At 39.8% G+C, this 19,647-nt stretch overlaps 1 protein-coding gene across 4 annotated transcripts in view; it reads left to right on the top strand.

Annotated features, from left to right (window-relative positions):
- Sick (sickie) overlaps positions 1 to 19,647 on the top strand; it is a 310,825-nt gene that overhangs the window by 79,861 nt on the left and 211,317 nt on the right. Inside the window, exon 1 of one of the 4 annotated variants that reach the window (XM_076305093.1) lies at positions 2,398 to 3,562. The exons of the other annotated variants lie outside the window; for them this stretch is intronic. Coding sequence (XP_076161208.1) covers positions 3,489 to 3,562 — 74 coding nt within the window. The 5' untranslated portion in view covers positions 2,398 to 3,488. Of the gene's footprint in view, positions 1 to 2,397; positions 3,563 to 19,647 lie in introns of those variants that run through there. 4 annotated transcript variants of the gene reach the window in all.

Below are 19,647 nucleotides of genomic sequence, written 5' to 3'. Positions count from 1 at the left end.
ACGCGTAGTCCCACTGACTTGGTGTTTTTCTTAATTCGCATCCCTCGAGGAACGACGACTGTCAAGGTCGTTATTTTTAAACCCACGCGTGGTAACACGGGCGAGAGAGGGATTTCGCCGGGGTCTCTGCACGCGACTCGCGAAACGAAACAGACGAATATTAATCTTCGTTATTCGCGCGATGACTTTTCGCGGAACTGGCTCGGATTCCGAAAGAAACGAACAGCCTCGAGGGGACCGTTGTCAACGGGATCGTTGTCTCGAAATCGATAGTTCGAGACGACGCGGGACCCTTTCACCTTCTTTGTTTTCTTTCGTACGATTTCGTCGAAGCCAGCGCCGCGTGACAAATCGGAACGAATTTAACGAGCGAATGGTAACAATCGAACGAAACAGTAACGGTTCTCGCGGGGGAGATACGCGTGGCGAGTGAAATTCAAGGTTCGCCATCTAATGAAACGTGTAAAGAGAGTCTTCGTCGGGACGGAGAAACGTAAACCGTCGGAACCCTCAGGAACGCTCGACATTAACATATTAACAATGCTCCATTATGCCCACGACCGAGCGTAGACCGTGGTCGTGGTGTTACGCTCGCCACACAATATAACCACACTCATACACCGTACGGCCGCCCGCAACACAAACAAATCAGCGTGGGTGTATTATGGCTTTGACTCTCATAACGAAAATATACCGGGTGTTTGAAAAGTCCTCACCAGTATTTCTACCGGCGTAGTCGCAGGGTTTGTATATTGATCTTTAAGTAAAAATTACGTTCCTCCGTGTATCCGTTTTGTTTATTCGAAAATGCGTGAGATTACAAAACTAACTAGGTATCCGTTACGCGTATACTTTCTTCTTTGAAATTTCATAAAAATGCTCTACCTTGTGTAAATAAAATTTCTTGAACGCAAATTCAAGCGTACTGAACCGAGTAAGTCAATATTCTGATTATAATATTTCTGGAATCATTTAACTCCAATCTTCCAGCGATGGAATTTTCATTGTAAACTTTACGGTAAAACGATAACTTATAATTGGTAAATGGAACAAAGCAGTTATGGGATTGTTATAGAAAATTGTATGCGTGTCTTAATTTGCATTTTCCAAGCAGTTCATACAAATGGTAATTTTTGTAAATTTTATCGTATCTGTATCTATTTGCGAAATAACACCCGGATAATACAGTCCTGTCATAGTCACGTGGTTTTGTTTACCCGTACTTTATCTTTAAGTTGAATCGACAAGTTAGTTATTCGAAGAATAATTTATCTTTCGAATAGACATCGAAAATAATCTTTGGATTACCGTAAACGGAATAATTAATTGCACGTAACGACAAATTATTCCCCGAATGAATTATTCTTCTGAAAGAATTTTATTCGTATTCTACGTATTCGTAATATTGTACAAAACACTTCATTGGACAAGCGAGTATTTCCGTGCCACCTTGTAGAAAGCTGCACGCGGACCGTTTGTACAATTTATACACAAGTTTACGTACAAACAGATAGACACACGCCGGTTACTTCACATACGAAACTCGTACATGGGCGCACAGCGTGTATTGTTGCATCTCGGTACAATACCTCTCGCGTGCACGTGCACGAGGAATGCACGCATTACCATAAAAATGATTTAAAAATCCAGATTGGTAAGTACTCGCTTGGGATTGGCCGGTTTCTACGGAAAGCCGTGAATGTCATTGGTCGAACGGTGCAGCGGGAGAAGCACACGGAGGCTGTGCGGCCACGGACGCGAGCGAGAAGGAAAGAGAAACCGAGAGAAAGACGGTTAAACAGGTTGGGTGGGGAGAAGATAGACGGCAGGGGGACCGGGTACAGGGTTGAAAGGAGAAAGGACGAACGCGAGTCAACGTGATTGGGAGATTCGAGAACGTAAACGAAGAGGAGTCCATAGGGGTGAACGTGAACAGGACGAGGAGGGATGAATCGGGTGTTTCGACGGCGAGGCGAACAGAGAAAGGAGAACGGAGGACGGAGAGAGACGGGATTGAAGCGAGCGCGAGATGAGCAGTGGATGGAACGAAGATGGAGGACGAAAAGGACCGATAGACACGAATTTGCGAAGGAGAGATGAAATGTACGAGCGAGCGACCCTGCTAAAGGGAAGGTACTGCATCTGCATGGGTATCCAGGAGAGAAAGGGAGAAAGAGGGAGCGAGAGAGCACCGGACGGCAGGGAGCGAGAGCGAGAGGCATGGGGAGAGTTTGGTGAGCGTATGGTGGGGGCGAGGGCGAGGAAGGGAGGGAGAGAGCGAAAGAGAGAAGCCACGTGCTATGGGAACGGGAATGGATCTCTCTCGGCAGGCCTCAGTTCGAAACGGGCCATCAGCGATGCCTACACACCATGGCCACACAATGACCGTGGAATTGCTCGCCATAAGGCATCGTCGCGTCGGTGGACGTGTAGTGTTGTGAAAAGGTTTCGCTTTTAACGACCACCGGAGTCCCCGTTTTTCTCTTTTTCGTAGTCTGTTTGATCGCGGAGCATGCGAATCGAGAACTGGTCACCGAAAACAAAAGACCGAGATCGCTGGAAAATATGCTTTCTTTGAAACCGATTCGCGAGGCGATCCGTTACGAGGATCCCGCATCGATACGCGCTAAGATACCGTCGCGATTCCCGTGGTCGGATCGAAACAATGAAACCAGCAACTCGATGGTCGATCCGTAGGAAGTGATAAAAATAGAAAGATCCTGTTTCGAGAAATTCGAAACTGACGTCCGTTCGCACCGTACGGCGACGCTTCCCCCGGGATGTTTCTTCGTTCTGTCGCAAGCGAATCCCATCGAGAAACATAACCGTCGCGATGTATCGAGGAAGCAGTATCGACAATTAACGGTTGCTTCCCGTTGAATCGAGGAACGGTTGGAACGAAGAACGGGAAATGGTCAAATTCCGGGCGATTTCGATTTCAACGAGATTTATCCGTAAGAAGCACTGTGATTGGTTGCCGATTGAATATTGTCGCGAGTTCCGTTCGACTTCGATATCACGATTCTCGAAGCGCAAGGGAGAGGAAACATATCACGTAGCGTCGTCGGTTTGAAATCCGAACGTCAACGGAAGTTTGTGTGTATATAAATTATTTTTACAACCTATACGAGGATCATCGCGGTTCAGATCACATATCACGAATAGCTTCGAGTGTCAAAACGAATGAATCACACACTCTCTCGAGAGAGCGATTAGCTTTTTTTACGTGCCCGCCGATCGAGATACGCGACAGAATTCTGTCGCACGAGAAGAGCAACAAGAAGTCGAGCGTTTGCCTTTTGACGAGGTCAAAACGCTGGTGGAGACCCTGTTTGCCCTATTTGTTTATTTACACCGGCGAGCGCTTCGCGCCGACCGGTTGATTCATCGGGACACTTTTGACCGTCAGAAGTGTCAGTGCACGCAAGAAGTGGTGCTATTCCGGTACGCGCGGGGAAACAGGAAGCAAGCTACGACATTGCTACAAAATGGGAAACAACGGAAGCAGCAGCGGGGCTAGCAGAAAGGCACGGAGCTTGCCAAATTCACCGGAAGCGCACAGGTAACTTTACTCGCGATACAATTTCAGAATCGATCGCGATATCGAGCGATTCTTGAACAAAACAGAAACCGGTTATTGCGATTAAAGATCCCGTGCGCATTTTCTTTCGAGTTTTCTCGAACGAGTTTGAATCTTTCGTGAACGTTCGAGCATTGCCGACGACATTTCTACGAGGCAGAGCGTCGGACGTTATTCGAATAACTTTAAATATAAATGTATTTAGATAATTATCTATACGAATCTCTTTTATTCGGATACGTTATTACGAACAATCATTTTTCGTTACTCGTAATGTTCAATTGTCACGAGGCAACATTTTTCGAAGTAAAACCTCATTCGCGAGATACCGATAGTAGGTTATGTTCGATAGATCGAAGATTTATACGAGGAAAAGTTTATTAGTAAAATCAAAAGAGCCGCTGGTTAAGAGAGGTATTCTTTGCGTTGATTTTCAATAGATATTGTTCGTTATTCGTTATCTAGATAAAAATCTGACTACGAAGTAAGTATACATAAATATAATCTTACCTGTTCAAATCGTAGGGCACTCATAACTTTTGTACATTCAGACTTTCTCAAATCGTTAAAGTGGTCTTTAATTAAAAAAGTCGTTTTTAGTTAAAAATAAACTTAAGCAAAGTTCATATCGGACATGGCCGATTTCCCAAATTTATGAACACACTAAAATAGATACTGATATTTAGAATCGAACCAAATGATATTTACCAATATTTAAAATTAATCTTAAAATAGGTTAGGTAGAAATATAAATTTCATGTACCGTAGAATTTCCTTTCTATTAGTAGAACATTTTCTTTCATTATTTATGCCTTCGATGCGATAGTTTTGTTCTACGTGATCGTCAAGATTTCAAAATTATAGAAACAGATTATTATTTTCAATATATACGTGTAACTTTATGAATATCGATCCTTCAAAGTTTTACGCCATTTCTTTACAATCGATCGAGCAACAGCGAGACGTATTTCAACATTTATCGCCAAAGTGTCCCACCGATATATTACAGTTTATGAACAACAATGGAAAGGCGGGGTTGTGGACGATATTGAGTGCGAGCCACTGTATAACATACTCGTTCGTTGGTTCCGTTTGATTCACCACAGTATGTACATACTCTGTTGAACGCACAAACACATCGGCTCCGTCTTTGCGGATTGAACTTTTACGGTGACCTGCCTTGCGAGGTAAAGCGTGTTCTGTGTTCCCTCGGTGGTCCCGGATTTTACGATCCACGTATTGCGGAAAACGAACATGTTCCACGATTCGAGCATTCGATTGCCCGCTATCTTTGGCCATTCACTGATCCGTAAAAACTATTTGCGTGAATTATAAATAGTAGAAATTTATTGCAACAGAAAATTGGAACCTGCACGTTCCGCGATATTGTACGGGGGTCTTTCGTTACTTAAAAATTATCTTACATTTCTTAAACACGTCCCTCGCAATAATCGTAAAAACGCTCGAATAATTTCGTAATCGTAATGGGAAAGGAAATAGCGTCTCTCGTGAAAGCACACAATTAAGAAGTCGGTATTAAAAGAAGACTTTTTATCATTTCAAATTATTTCACATTTTGTGAGCACGTTGCTTGAAATAATTAAAGAACACCGACAGGTCGAAGAAAATGGTACTCTTGGTTCTCTTGGTGAGGCATAAAATTAGAGAATTCTGGGAGAAGACTTTTTGTAATTTAAAATTATTTTACATTTCGTATGTACCATTTTCGAAACAATTAAAGGACACTGTTAGATTCTAGAAAATGGCACTTCTCTTTTGGAAGCACAAAGTTAGGGAATTCTAAAAGATCTTTCGTTGCTTAATAATTATTTTACATTTCTTGAATACGCTGCTTGAAATAATTAAAGAACACTGGTAGCTCGAGAGAAAAAAATGGCACTTCTCTTCGTGGCGCGCGAAGCGATGGAATTCCAGAAGACTTTTCGTTGCTTAATAATTATTTTACATTTCGCGAGTACGCTGCTTGAAATAATTAAAGAACACTGGTAGCTCGAGAGAAAAAAAAATGGCACTTCTCTTCGTGGCGCACGAAGCGATGGAATTCCAGAAGACTTTTCGTTGCTTAATAATTATTTCACATTTCGTGAATACGCGGCTCGAATTATCTCGTGATTGTGAAAAGGAAGCGGAATGGTACTCTGTTTCTCTCTCGCGATACCGAAGCGTGGAATTAGGGAGATTCGTAGGAAAATCGCGTCGGGAATCGCTGCGGTGGAATCTCGCGGTGATTTCGTTAAAGAAATTCAAGGGGAGACGACGAACCGTAAAAGTGGGAATCATGCAGCGTGTATAATTACACCGCGCAGACGAATAAGACGTGCTCGGTCACGATCTATATTGAGAAAGAAAAAATTCAAAACCAGATCCCTCGCTTCGTGCCCCGACTGGCCATCGCCACGGGGCCCCGAAGACCGGTTAGACGTTGACTGCAGGTCGCATCTCGACACCTTCTGCACCTCGAACCTCCGACGCGAACATGCGATTTGGTCGATGAACATCCACTCGTGTATCATCCGAACTGTTGATCGACCGTGTCGACCAACGGGTGTAAAAACTGTCTTGGGTCTGGTTTAACGACCATTGGCCGAGAACAGAACTATTCGAATAAATTGATAGGGAAGGTACTCGCAACCTATTTTAACTGGACATTGCGTTTCGATTCAACGAGTTCTTACATAGGGAGTTCGATATAGTCGAAAAGATTCACTTCGATGGAGTAAAAGGGAAGTGGAAGGTGTATATGCCTTCTGTGAGAGAATTTTTTAATTTATTTCTTTTTTCTTTTGGTTTGCTGTGTTCGTTTCTCAAGTCGTGGATATTAATGTTCGTAGAGATTCGAATATGGAGAAAATATGAGAAAATTGGGTTTAGTTATTTTTATATGGAAATAGAGACTTGGAGAAATGTTCTGGAATTTTATTACCGATGTGGTTGCAAATTTGAGACAATTCCAGTTATCCAGATTGACTTCATTGGGTTTCTATAGATCCACTGTCGGGGAGAAGGAAAGATTAGTTTCAAGTTGAGAGCATGGTGCTACGAGTACGGAGAACGTCGAGTAATTTTCACTTAGAAGAGGTTTTAAGATGTCGTATTTTGTTACTGTTACTTTTCGAGTATAAGGGAAAACCAACCCCTTCCAGCAGAGTCCATTTTACCTATACTCGCGCGACGCTTAAATTACAAAAGATATTAAAAAAGGTTTCGAGTAAAGATTATAGTCTTTCCAAAGTTCTCCACTCTTTCGTATTTCAGAATATGTTTATCCAACCGGAAAATGGACGAAATTTGATTCGAATAATACAACAACGAAAGAAACCAACGTTTGTAACTCTTAATCGCAATATTCTCCACTGTAAATATTCGTTTACTCTACCGTACCTTCCCAAAAATGTTATTTCTTTCTTCCTTACGAAACGTTCCAATTCTACGATTCAAAATTCAAACATTTATTCACCGATCACCGCGTAAAAAGTTGATCTTCTTTTCGATATTCGACAGTTTGATCCAGATAAGAATTTCCAGCGAGAAGCAGTCTAAAACGCGAGCCGAATTCAACGCGGACAGAGCTTAGAAGGTATTAGGAGGGGCGAACCCGTGGTATCCCTCTAATAATTTTTAGGGTCCACTGATCCCTCACGACCCTCGATTTCTACGCACCTGGCGTTCGATTCACGTTAACAGAAGTTTCCTTTTAAAGTCCTCGGGACACGGACGAGTCGATGTTAGATTTCGTATTATTTTCACCGAACGTGACAAGACCACAGAGTCGAACGGTTTCGCGGTGTATCACAATGAAGCTAAAAAAATTGTTTTGCGAAATTCTGTCGTAAACGGAGTCCTGTCTATTCCGTGGGAGAACCGGTCCCTCGACGCGACGCCTTTCGAATAAACTTCGCTGGACGTAGATTGGCTCCATTTCTGCACAATTCGAATACATCAAGTTCCTATTAAATGGTTGCCTTTGTTTCTGGTTCACGCGTTCTGGCTGGAAACGACGGAGTGTTGCTTTTTCGTAACGCGACTGTTGTTATCGCCAGACGCGGCACGCGATAATAGCAACGATACGTAACCGTGGAAATTGAACGTGTCTCCCACGAAGTTCAGTATTTTCGTTTTTAACGCCGACACGACGTTCCGATCGTTTCTCATCGCTGTTGTATCTTGTACGTTGCTTCGGGTGTGTATTATTTTCGGAAGGAAGTATGTCTCGTACGACGATCCGTGCGATTTAAATACGTACGTAAATAAAGCATCGAACGAATAGTTGCCACGAGACAGTGATTGTGTAATGCACGACGACGAAACAATCGGATCGAAGTACGACGAAAAATGTGCGCGATGTTGTTACAGTGAGAGCGAGGTGATTTCAATGCCGCAACGTGGAACGAAACGCGAACATTTTTACAAATAAAATTTTACCCCGACGAGTACGATTATTGGCCGCGGGGTAACAATTTTTTTTTTTTTTTTTTAAAGTACACGGTTCATCGAACGATTTTTTTTGTAAATTTTCCAATTATCGAGATTGGAAAATGTAACGGAGACGAGGTCAGAAGCATCGAGAGAAATCGAGGGAAATCTTAACGACGATCGCTGATGTAAGTACAAAGGAATTTTATTGCATTTTATTTGCACACAATTGGAATTGCGCACTTTTTAGTGTACACGATCGTACAGTCATTATTCATTATTATACGGAGTAAAGGAACCGTAGGTGGATGCTTTCAGCATCGATAGAACTCGCTGGAAAGAAAGGAGATATGATACATTTGGAGATGTTCGATTTTAGAATTTTATTATGTAAGAATAGTTAAAATTTATCGAGAGAATTTTATATTTGAGCATTTTTTTCTGGAAAATGTTCGTTATCTGCAGAACGTTTGGTACAAAGATTTGTCGGTGCACGAATCGAGAAACTAAATATTTTTAAAAATGTTCCTCCTTCCTTTCGATTAGTTCTACCTCGAAAATTTGTGACTATACTTCAATTATACAGTTACAGTTAAATATCCCTAAGTACCACTGTTCAGGCACAATTACCCTACAAATCCTTCTAATTACACGTTACGCCGTACCTCTTTACTCCAACTGCATTTAATAATTCATTCCCACTTCCGCGGACAATTTCGAACCGTAGACAAGTAACGAATCCCCACCGAATTCGAATTCCATTAATCTCGAACCGTTGCAACGAAATAAATCTACTTATACTTTACACGACATAGGTAGCTGCACTGTGCATCCGCCAGTGCTGCACGCAACACAGATACCTGCAACCTTAAGAATAAAAGAAGTTTACTCGTCGAAGAATATCTTCCACGTACGTGAATATTTTCCCACGAAAATTAACTAACACACAATTCGGAGTATATATTCCCACCGTAGATACTAAACATTGATATTAAATATTTCGTACGGCCAAGAAAAAATATAAGAAATTCCCAAATACAAAAAATCTCAAATGTGGTCGTTTACTCGAAACTCGACGTTTTCTCTCCAAGGTACAATCGTTTCCGAACAACGAACGTTTCGATCGGGTCTATGGTGTTCAAAGTCGAAATATCGAGGATCGATAAAGGGAAGAAGAAAAGTTTCCAGGGTCGAGTATTCGCGAAGCGTGTCGCAGCAACACGAGCTGTGACTCTGAAGAGATACTTTCTCTTCCTTCCTTGTGCCCTTCCTTTTTCCGCCCCTCTCTCTCTCTCTCTCTCTCTCTTTCTTTCTCTCTTTCTCTCTTTCTTTCTTTCTCTCTTCACCCACTCCGTGAGTCGACGCTGTTTGATTTATTATCCGCGACTCGCGCGATTATTTCACGCGGGCCACCGTTCGTTCCCTTGGTTCGTTTCTTTGGTTCCCTTTCCCTACGGTTGCTCACCGAAACTCTCTTTATTTAGCGAACGAGTTCAAAGACATCCCCGAGAGACGAGTGTGAGTCAATGTTTTCGATGTGAATGGTCGCAGAAATAGATCCTCGAGCACGCACTCGCGCTCCTGTTCGCGATTATAATTGCCTGGCCGCGCCGCGGCGTTTAAAGAACGATCGTTCCACGATGATTACGCGCATCACGTGATAATCGGGCGTTATCGGGTGCTTTTCGGTGGTCACCGTTTGTTCCGACGATGCAAATACCGCGGTTCCGTTTCTATTGACGCAACACTGGCTTTCCAACTATTACGAGCGCAACGACATTGACCGATTGTAATCGAAACGCATTGTTCTCGCATCTGGAACAATTGGAACGATACTCTCTGGAGGGCAGGGGGCAGCGAAGAAGATGGATTCCGGGGAGCAATTCGAAAATTTCCACGGGATGAATTTTGATCAGGTTATTTCTATAAAAACACTGTTACCTACTTTTTTTACTATGTGGAAGATCAGAAATGAAATTGTATTGTTATTCGTGTCTGGGTTAGTTCGTAGTTTTGTATTTAGAAGCATTTTACTATATGTATATTATTTGAGTACACATAATTGGGAGTCAAAACAATTACAGAACCTTTTTTATAGGTATTTAAAGTAGAACTTTCTCTTTTACTTTTTTATTATGTGGAAGATCAGAAATGAAATTGTATTGTTATTCGTGTCTGTGTTAGCTCGTAGTTTTGTATTTAGAAGCGTTTTACTAAATGTGCACTATTTGAGTACACATAATTGGGAGTCAAAGTAGTTTCAGAATCTTTTCTATAGGTATTTAAAGTAGAACTTTCTCTATTATACTTTTTTACTATGTGGAAGATCAGAAATGAAATTCTACTGTTCTTCGTGTCTGGGATAGTTCGTAGTTTTGTATTTAGAAGCATTTTACCAAATGTATATTATTTGAGTACACACAATTAGGAGCCAAAACAATTACAGAACCTTTTTTATAGGTATTTAAAGTAGAACTTTCTCTATTATACTTTTTTAGTATGTGAAAGATCAGAAATGAAATTCTACTGTTCTTCGTGTCTGGGTTAGTTCGTAGTTTTGTATTTAGAAGCATTTTACTAAATGTACACTATTAGAGTACACACAATTTGGAGTGAAAACAATAACAGAACCTTTTCTATAGGTTCTTATTATACGTGGACCTTTTGGTGCACAAAGTTTGTATTTTTTGTGTATGGAAATGTATGAAAGAAGTATGTTTTCGAAGCATTCTCTAGCCTGCTAGTAACACAGTAATATCGACGTATTTCAAAAGAATGAACTATTTTTGCAAATTCTCAATAATGGCACGAACAGTTCGTTTTTTTTCTGCGCTGAGAATAACTATGGATCAGTTATCGAGAGAAAAATCGATCAGTTATCCGGGAGACACTCGATTAGTCGTTTTACCTGTCGAGAACTTTACAAAACGTTTAATAAAATGCTTGTCCATAATTTTCAGGATCTGTTCCTTTCGGAATAATTTTCTTTAAAAGCTCGAATCTTTCCAACTTCTTCCGGAGTCAAACACTTGGTACTTTCAATAAACCAGAGACTAAGTATTCTAATTAATTAACACCGAAACTACCAAAGGGCTCAATTTGACCTGTTTCAAACTTCTTTATAAAATTACTTATTTATTAACGCTATCTTTGCCTACCTTATTCCTGTCCAGTTATCAAAATACACAACGATCCTCGTAAATTAATTTACCTTTTCCTCATCTAACTACGTAGACACTTGTACGATTAGAAACAAATAAAAGTAAGTTCACCGGTTGGTAGTTCTGGTGTTGCGATAAAAGATTCTTAAAGTGACCATAAAACGAGACGAAGCTTTAGAATGTTCGTAAACCGTTACCCATCGTATGGATGACTATAAAAAGTCATATCCGGAAAAATGAATACCAATGTATCGTGTACAGGTGACGAGTTTTGGCAGTGTACATCGGCCAGGTGTAACGTTTGTCACGTAATGCATCTACGAAACGTCGAACGATAAAGAAAATCGAATGGTTTTCGATCGTTTGAAAATGATTTGGCGCGCTTGGAACTCGTCTTCGATCGAATGTCGTATAATTGAGCGTAACCTTTCGATGTTTGCCCGTTGGCGAACAAAGGGCAACGTTTAATCGTTTCGAGACGAAGATCCGGTCGTGCCTCGAGAACGTGCGCCTGTTCGAGCCTTTCTATCCACGAGTTTGGTTCGGTTGCTGGTTGCTGGTTGCTCTTTATTCGTTAAATCGAAGCTCGGATGGTGCCCAGTTACGCGTTCGATACGCGAAGCTATTCTTCCAGCTTTATTGACACGTATCGTCGACGTTTACGTGAAAATGGGCGCGAATGAATTGAAAATGGAAAATACCTACCGTGGAACGTCGATGGTCGATAATAACCGAAAGACAAAACGTTTCCGATAAACGAGTTTTCGTACGATCGATCGACGAGGACAGAAATATAAACGAAGGGCCGGTAAGAGCTTGGTATTGGAACACCAAGACTTCTCCTCTGTAGTGGCCACTTGTGCACACAGCCTCTTATAATTTATTGTACACTTTCGTCCACTACGACTCGTCGAGATCTTTCTCGAAATTCTAATCGATCCCTGAATCGCAACGACGAAAGCTACGGTTGCGTTATCGAAAAGTTTCTTTAATTAAAGGAATTTAATTAATTAAATCGCTAGAAATAATTTCTAACAGATACAATAATCTGTAAAATACTAATTTTCTTAAACATTGTTCTTTCTATTATTTTTTTGTTTGCTCTATTAAATGTAATAGACTCGATTTTATTTCGTCTTTCCACGGGGTGTCCCAATCATCACCGGTCGATTTGAATTTCGCGCTATTTTTAAAACGTCAAACCGATCATCCCGAAACTTAGCATTCGTCGTCTGGAGTAATGGGAAATTAATCGTGGAAAAGTACACGGTGAAGGAACGTGTGTACATTATTCAATCGTGTCACGAAAGATCGCAATATTTAACGTTAACGATTCGGGGGAAAAAGTAAACCGACAGGTGATGATTGGGACAATCTGTATATCAGTATCCCCTTTCAGAAGTATAAATATCATACATTTTTTTTTTAAGAGTATGTAATTGTACATTAGAATTTATGTTAATTTTTTTCAACGAAAGGTGTGACAATAGAAGTACCAAGGTGCTTCAGAACTCATTATTGGCCATACTTTCTCAGAGAGAACATTGAAAAAGAATCGAGACGTCGAAATAAGACGAAATAAAACGATTGCAACGTAATAGGATGAACGTAGTAGTCTTATTAACGATTCTGCTGGTAGATTAATTCCGATCAAAAGGTGTGTACAACGACTAAGCGTTTCGAGTAATACTGACAACAGATCGGTACGAGGGTGGCCATCGTTCAACGCGTTCACGACCACAAAGGGTTAAGAATAGACCGGAAAGACTTAACTCGTCCCTTCCGATAATAGGCTTTCCTAAAATCGACGTTTCGATAACCGACATCCTCCTGTATTTAACCCTTTGCCGACGGAGCAGTCATTTCTACGATAATTGATTATTCGCTAAGAACAATGTACCATTGGACACCGTAATCGAACATTAAAAGGAAAAGTTATGCAAGAGCATCGGTACCGGTGACACGACCATAATACCGGAAATTCTATTAGAGAACTCTCGGAGCACAGTCATCTATCGAATGAATTACACAATATTCTTTCCAGGCTTACGAAAGTTGTACAATTTATTATCGAAAGTACGATTGTCCCTTGGATAGAATTTACGAAGACAGTAGTGTCACCAATGACGATGCTCTTGTATAAATATTTAATTTCAATTTTTGGATCGTTTTTAATATTTCCTTCCACTTTGATTGTGTCGATGATATCTTTTTTCAGTCATTTCCAAAATTGGATAATTATCATTGGAGAAGATCTTAGGCACTTTCGTTTCTCATACATTTTTGCACGTTTTATCGTATTCGCGATAATTTTACGATTTTTGTTAACAATTAATCCCATTCGTGAAAGTGAATAATTTTCCTTCGAAAATTGTAACACGATTTAGGTCGTACGGTTCGTTAATTTTCTCCGTGGATCATTTTGTTAAAAAGCAGTTTTGTTACAAATTAATCGACCGAAATTAATAACAATGTTCCTTAACAATCGCTGCAATTATACCGTTAAGGATCATCTTGTTTTCAAACCGTACCATTTCGCTCGGTAACCCGCAATAATTATTTTACGCTAGACACGAGTAACCCAAATGTACAGTACGCACGCGAGGAGATTGCATCTGGCGTTATGGCAGGTTCTATTTGTTCAGGGAGAATCTCGTTAGGCGGGAAAAGGGATATGTGTACATGTACACGCTCGAGCAGATAGCCTCCGAATAAATAGAATCTGCCATAACACCAGATGCAATCTTCTCGCGCGCGTACCATACATTTACCTTGAAATCTTTTTGGTACGACTTCGCTAGCTTTCCTTGAGAATTGTTTACGTAAAAGTACATATCTATCGATCGTTCAGAAAAATTGGAAAAAGTGTACACTGACCTATCATACTTCTCTCCTCAACTGCATACGAGGTCATCGTTCCCAAATGGTTAAAAAGAGAATTTCCAGAAACGAACAAACGCAGAGGAAATTACCACGAAAACACATTTATGTTTATTTTACAATCTAATAAGAACTAATTATGCTTTACATAAACATATTTATCATTCACAAAAATTGGAAAAATTACACAAAGTATCTTTCTCATTTGAACTGTATACACTCACTCAAAGGGTTAACAAGAAATCTGTAGAAATTAACGAGACCAAATACAAACCTATACAAAGCTCCGTATAAAAGTATCCCCAAACCGTTAAAAAAAATTATAAAAATTACACAGAGGCTGTTGTCGTTCTTGTCTCGAATTCTATACGAACTGTTCATTGTCCCTGAAACAGTTGGAAAGCAATTCGTAGTTTAGGTGCAAGTATCGAGATTTGCAAAAAAAAAAAAAATTAAAGTAAAGGGATCCATTTCGACCGCGTAGTTTCTTTTACCAAATGCAATGGTACTTGTACGAAACAGTTAGTCACCCGAGCGTTTAATACACCCGCGCCTAATAAACGCTCTTGTCCCGCGTCCTTGCATTTCTACGCGCGGTTATACACTAATCGATGGTCTGCACGGTCGTGATAATAATATCGCCCGCGTGGAATAGTTTCCGCTGGTCTTCCTGGTAGAAGAGCGTCCTTTTTCTCAAGATTATCTAAATTTATCCCGGTGCTCTGGAACAACGTGCAACCGCTCCTTCTGGTACGTGCTTTCTCCTCGTGCCTCTTTCAACCGCTCGGGAATCGATCTTCCAGCCTCCGCGCGAAGAGTAATTGCAGTACCTCGGATTAATTATCGACCCTTTTCGCATAAATTATCGAGAGGCGTGCATGTATCTTTTCCAGGGGTAAATGGTTTCTAGAAACTATTCCCCGACGTTGGTCCGAGTTAATTTCTATTTACGCGTCATTCAATGTTGGTTGTGTGTCTGTGTGTTTTTCTTTCTTTTTTTTTTCTTCTTCTTTTTATCGCGTTCGTCCATAAATTCACGTCGTTGACGATTTACCGTTTCTTTAACTCGACAGAAGTTATCGTGTTACGAAACATGTTCAGACTGCCCCCGAACGAATAGAACCCGCTACAAATGCCAGATGCAATCTCCTCCCACGCGTACTGTACTTTTCTATTATTCGTGAAATCCGCTTCATCGCTGTCGTTTCGTTTCCGGTTCTCATCGGTCGATTTAGAAATTTGCGTAGAATTTTTATCAGTAAATTGCAAATATATGTATATACTTTAAGTGTACAGAGTATCTTTTTCTTTTGCAAAGAGAATTTCGTATCCCTCAATATTTTATACTTATTTTTCTCAATCGAAGAGAAGCAACAGAATGAAATAATGAAAATAACAATTTTGTATTTTCTATTGATTCGCGTGTATTAAATAATTGCAATTAATTCGATTTGTGCACGTTACATTATCAATGTAGTAGATTTTATCAGGCTTTGAATTTTCTTTCGGTGATGATAAAGAGAAAATAATACCGCGAAAAGAAACATCGAAAAAAGTGAAAACGAAAGTTTCCGTTGTACCGAATTTGCGTTGAATCGGAACTAAAATCAGTAGTTGTCCAATTTCGGCGATCCAAGCACGAATAACGCTGTGAGAAACAACCGGACAATTTTGAAGGTACTTTCAGCCATCCTTCCCGACCGAAATAACACATAATTCTCTACGCGAGATTTATGCCTTCTGCGCGTCACTGGACAGCTCTAGAATTGGCTCGCATCCACGGGTGACACACAATATCGTCTAATACCACGAATGAATTAGCCATTCATGCGAAGTATTCGAGTAACTCGTCCGTTATGTGATAATTTTCTTAAATACATTACCCGTCGGCTCGAATTTGCACCATGGCGTCACTCTCTTCCCTCTGTATATTCGTTTAATTGAGAATTAATCAATTCAATTAACAATCGAATAATTATCCATTTTACAACACGTGTAAGTGTATTCTAAATGCGATACAAGGAATGTAAGAACACGGTCGTATCTTTCTTGAATTTTTAAAAATTTTCAATCAGAAATTGCAGGTTAGGAATTTATGTATAATTTTTATTTTGACAAAAAAAAAAATAGAAACTCGGGAGGGTTGATACTATTTGAGGTGAAAATTCGTTTCTACAGCTCCTTTTCTCACGAATCGTACAAAAGTGGAACACCGTACTTTTTAAATAAATTCGAAAAAAACACGACTTAACGTCTCCCTTTAATTCTACACGAACTGTATCGAATTTCAATTTCCTCGAATTATAACATATATTCGAGCGTAGAAAGCGATCCATTTGGTGCGAAACGATCAATAAACTTTCAATCGAAATATTAGCCGTGATTGAAAAAATATTACGCAATTTTTAACACGCATTGTATTCTATTATCATTGAACGTTCCATGGAAATAAATTTTCCATATTAACACATTGTTCGAAATGTTCTTTCGTACCGATTACAATATTTTCATTTGTTTGTTCGTGCATTTGTCGAATCGAATTGCAAACAAGTTTAAATGTTTGCGCGATTGTGCGTATTAAAAACGAAACAGTAATTCTATAGTTGCAGTTACAGCGTCCATAGTCTGCTGCGTGTTTCGATTATTATCGTTCTCGAGCAATGGTGCACTTTTCGTGCGGGACTGTACAATGGCGAAAAAAAAACGAGAAAGAAATAGCAAAAGACTAGCATGGTGTTGCAGGGGAATGCAATTGCTTGTAGAACGATATCAGAAGACTATAAATCATAACGGACTGTACGGTGGAGCCTCGATTATTGCATTAGAGCCTCGTTCGTTGCATTGTATCGACAAGTGGAAGGGATGGTCACTTAGCAACGAGTGGAGCAGGGGGAGGAGTAACTGGTAGTGGTGACCATACACAGCCAAGCTCTAGTGTGTAAGTGGGGCTCCCTCATATTGGATTGGTTGCTTTGATTGTTGCACGAACCTCGTTCATTGTAGAAATTTTCAGCCCCGTTTTCCTGCAACAGTCGAGGTTCTACCGTATCTCGATCCTTGAAATTGTTTTTCGTTGTAGCTGTTACTCGACGAAGTTTGAAGTTTCGAAATGTGCGATATTTTCTGGGCCAATCTCTTCAAATCACTACAAACACGATTATAAGTTACTCGACAGTTTCCAAGGAAAATAAAAGTGTTTTTTTTCTCCTTTTTCACGTAGTGTCTTGTGGAGAAATAAATTGATCAAATGGGGTTTCGTAGAAATTTTTTAATTATTCGTTAGAATCCATTCGATCGAAATAGTTTCGCATTCTTGCAACATTATTATACAAATATCGTTACTTGGAAAAATTTTCGAGCTGCGAGATTAGAGTATTAAAATTAAAAGGTATAGATTAAAATAAAATTAAAACGTTTCTCGAGTGCATCTAGATGATTTTTTAAACGAACGATTAGCCCGATGTGCTCATTGCGATGCAACGAAGGGCGATGTAGCGATTGTCTCGAACGAAGGGGATCGTTTAATCTGATCGTAAGATCGTGTTAAGTTAATTGTTGGCAAAAATGCAGCCAGTTCGTTCGTACGATCGGAAGAATGAAAAGAAATTCTACGTAAGTTTTTATCCTCGAGTACCAAGAACCAAAGAATACACACTCTATTTTGTTTACCCTTTTATGTTAATTCCGTTCAAAGCAAGCACTCTTATGGCTCTTCGCGCACACCCGCTTACACTCGCGGGAATTTTTACCGCATTAACCAGATTTTCGTGATAAAATGTTTTCCTCGTATATTACCTTTTACTGTAAATTCAACGTACAAACGTTCGAAAGATCATCGTTAAATATATTCCACGTTTCGAACGTCGAGTGGCATATTTTTTTACTTTGAAAGCAGAAACGTGTTTATTTCTTCGAGAAAAATTTTCCCAATCAAGGTCTTCGAAAAGTACTTTTCAATGATCGGTTACAAATACGAAATATAATTCAACGAACCGCGAGGTATTCGTTTGAAACGTACGAATGTTTGAAAAATCCTAGAAAGAAGTAAAAGGTTTGCGTGTACACGATGATATGTAAACGACAGAAACCATTAGTCCACTTTGTTTTCGAATTTTTAACGATCGCGGAGAGTTACAGTAATGCGCCGGAGAAGTCGTTCCTCTTCGTTCGAGGAATTTCTCTGTGCATTGTAACAATTTGTACCTGTACGTGAATTATCGTTTCTGTCCGGTTGAAAAATTATCTTCTGTATAAAGACCACGGCAAGTTGCGCCGTGGTTCTCTCCGGTAGTTTCTCTGTCGTTGTAAACTGGTCCTCCAAAGAACTGGACTCAGCGTGCAATTACTCCTAGCACCGCGGATGAATTACCGAACTCGTTCGCGTAAAATATTCCAGCAAATCAACCGTGCCGGGTGAACCTAAAGGTGGTTCTACACGCACGGTGCTCGACGAATAAAACAATTACAAAACAATGAAATCAATGTGAACAGCGTTCAAAATCCAGCGAAAGAATTCCTCGAGTATTTAGCGGTATTCCTAGGTGCACTGTTGCACATGTTTACACGATTGCACGATTCTTTTATAATTTTACAGCTCAGCGTACAATTTTTAATGCTTCACGAGCAGAAGGATTCTTCGAGTAGTTAACAATCGTTACAGGGGAATTCTGTGCAAAATTTAACTCAATGTAAATACAATTTTTAAGAATTTTCGAGCAAAAGAATTCTTCGAGTAGTTAACAATCGTTATAGGGGAATTCTGTGCAAAATTTAACTCAATGTAAATACAATTTTTAAGAATTTTCGAGCAAAAGAATTCTTCGAGTAGTTAATAATCGTTATAGGGGAATTCTGTGCAAAATTTAACTGAATGTAAATACAATTTTTAAGAATTTTCGACTAAAGAATTCTTCGAGTAGTTAATAATCGTTACAGGGGAATTCTGTGCAAAATTTAACTCAATGTAAATACAATTTTTAATAATTTTGGAGCAAAAGAATTCTTCGAGGGTTCAGCAGTCATCGTGGATGCACTCTGTGCAAAATTTAGGTAAATGTAAATACAGTTTTTAAAAATTCTTAAAGCTTACGAGCGAAAGAATTCTTCGAGTATTTTACAGTCATCGCGAGTCCATTCTACGTACCATTCGGTTCAAAGTAAATACAACTTTCAAAAATTTACAAGCAACAGAATTTTTCTAATACTTTACAATCATTGTGGATGTATTCCGTGCAATATTTAACTCAATGCAAATACAATTCTTAACAATTTACAAGCAGAAGAATTCTTCTAATACTTTACAATAATCGCGAGTCCACTCTACTATTCCCTTCAATGTAAAATTTTCATAATTTCCAACCGAAAGAATTTCACGATTATTCGGTAATCATCTCGACGAACAATCGTATATCCAATATTCAACTCGACGTACAAATTAACAAGGAGAAGAATTCTTTGGCAATATGCAATTCTTCGAACCTATGCGCAATATATTCAGCCCAATGTAAACCGGAACACGGTTCAGTCGCATAACGTCCTCGGCGAACGGGACAAGGAGCGCAAAGGGTCAAAGGAGTAAGCAAGCTTGAAAGT

The sequence above is a fragment of the Ptiloglossa arizonensis genome, chromosome 2, assembly GCF_051014685.1.
Source record: "Ptiloglossa arizonensis isolate GNS036 chromosome 2, iyPtiAriz1_principal, whole genome shotgun sequence".
NCBI lineage: Eukaryota > Metazoa > Arthropoda > Insecta > Hymenoptera > Colletidae > Ptiloglossa > Ptiloglossa arizonensis.
This window is presented reverse-complemented; position numbering and strand designations above follow the sequence as displayed.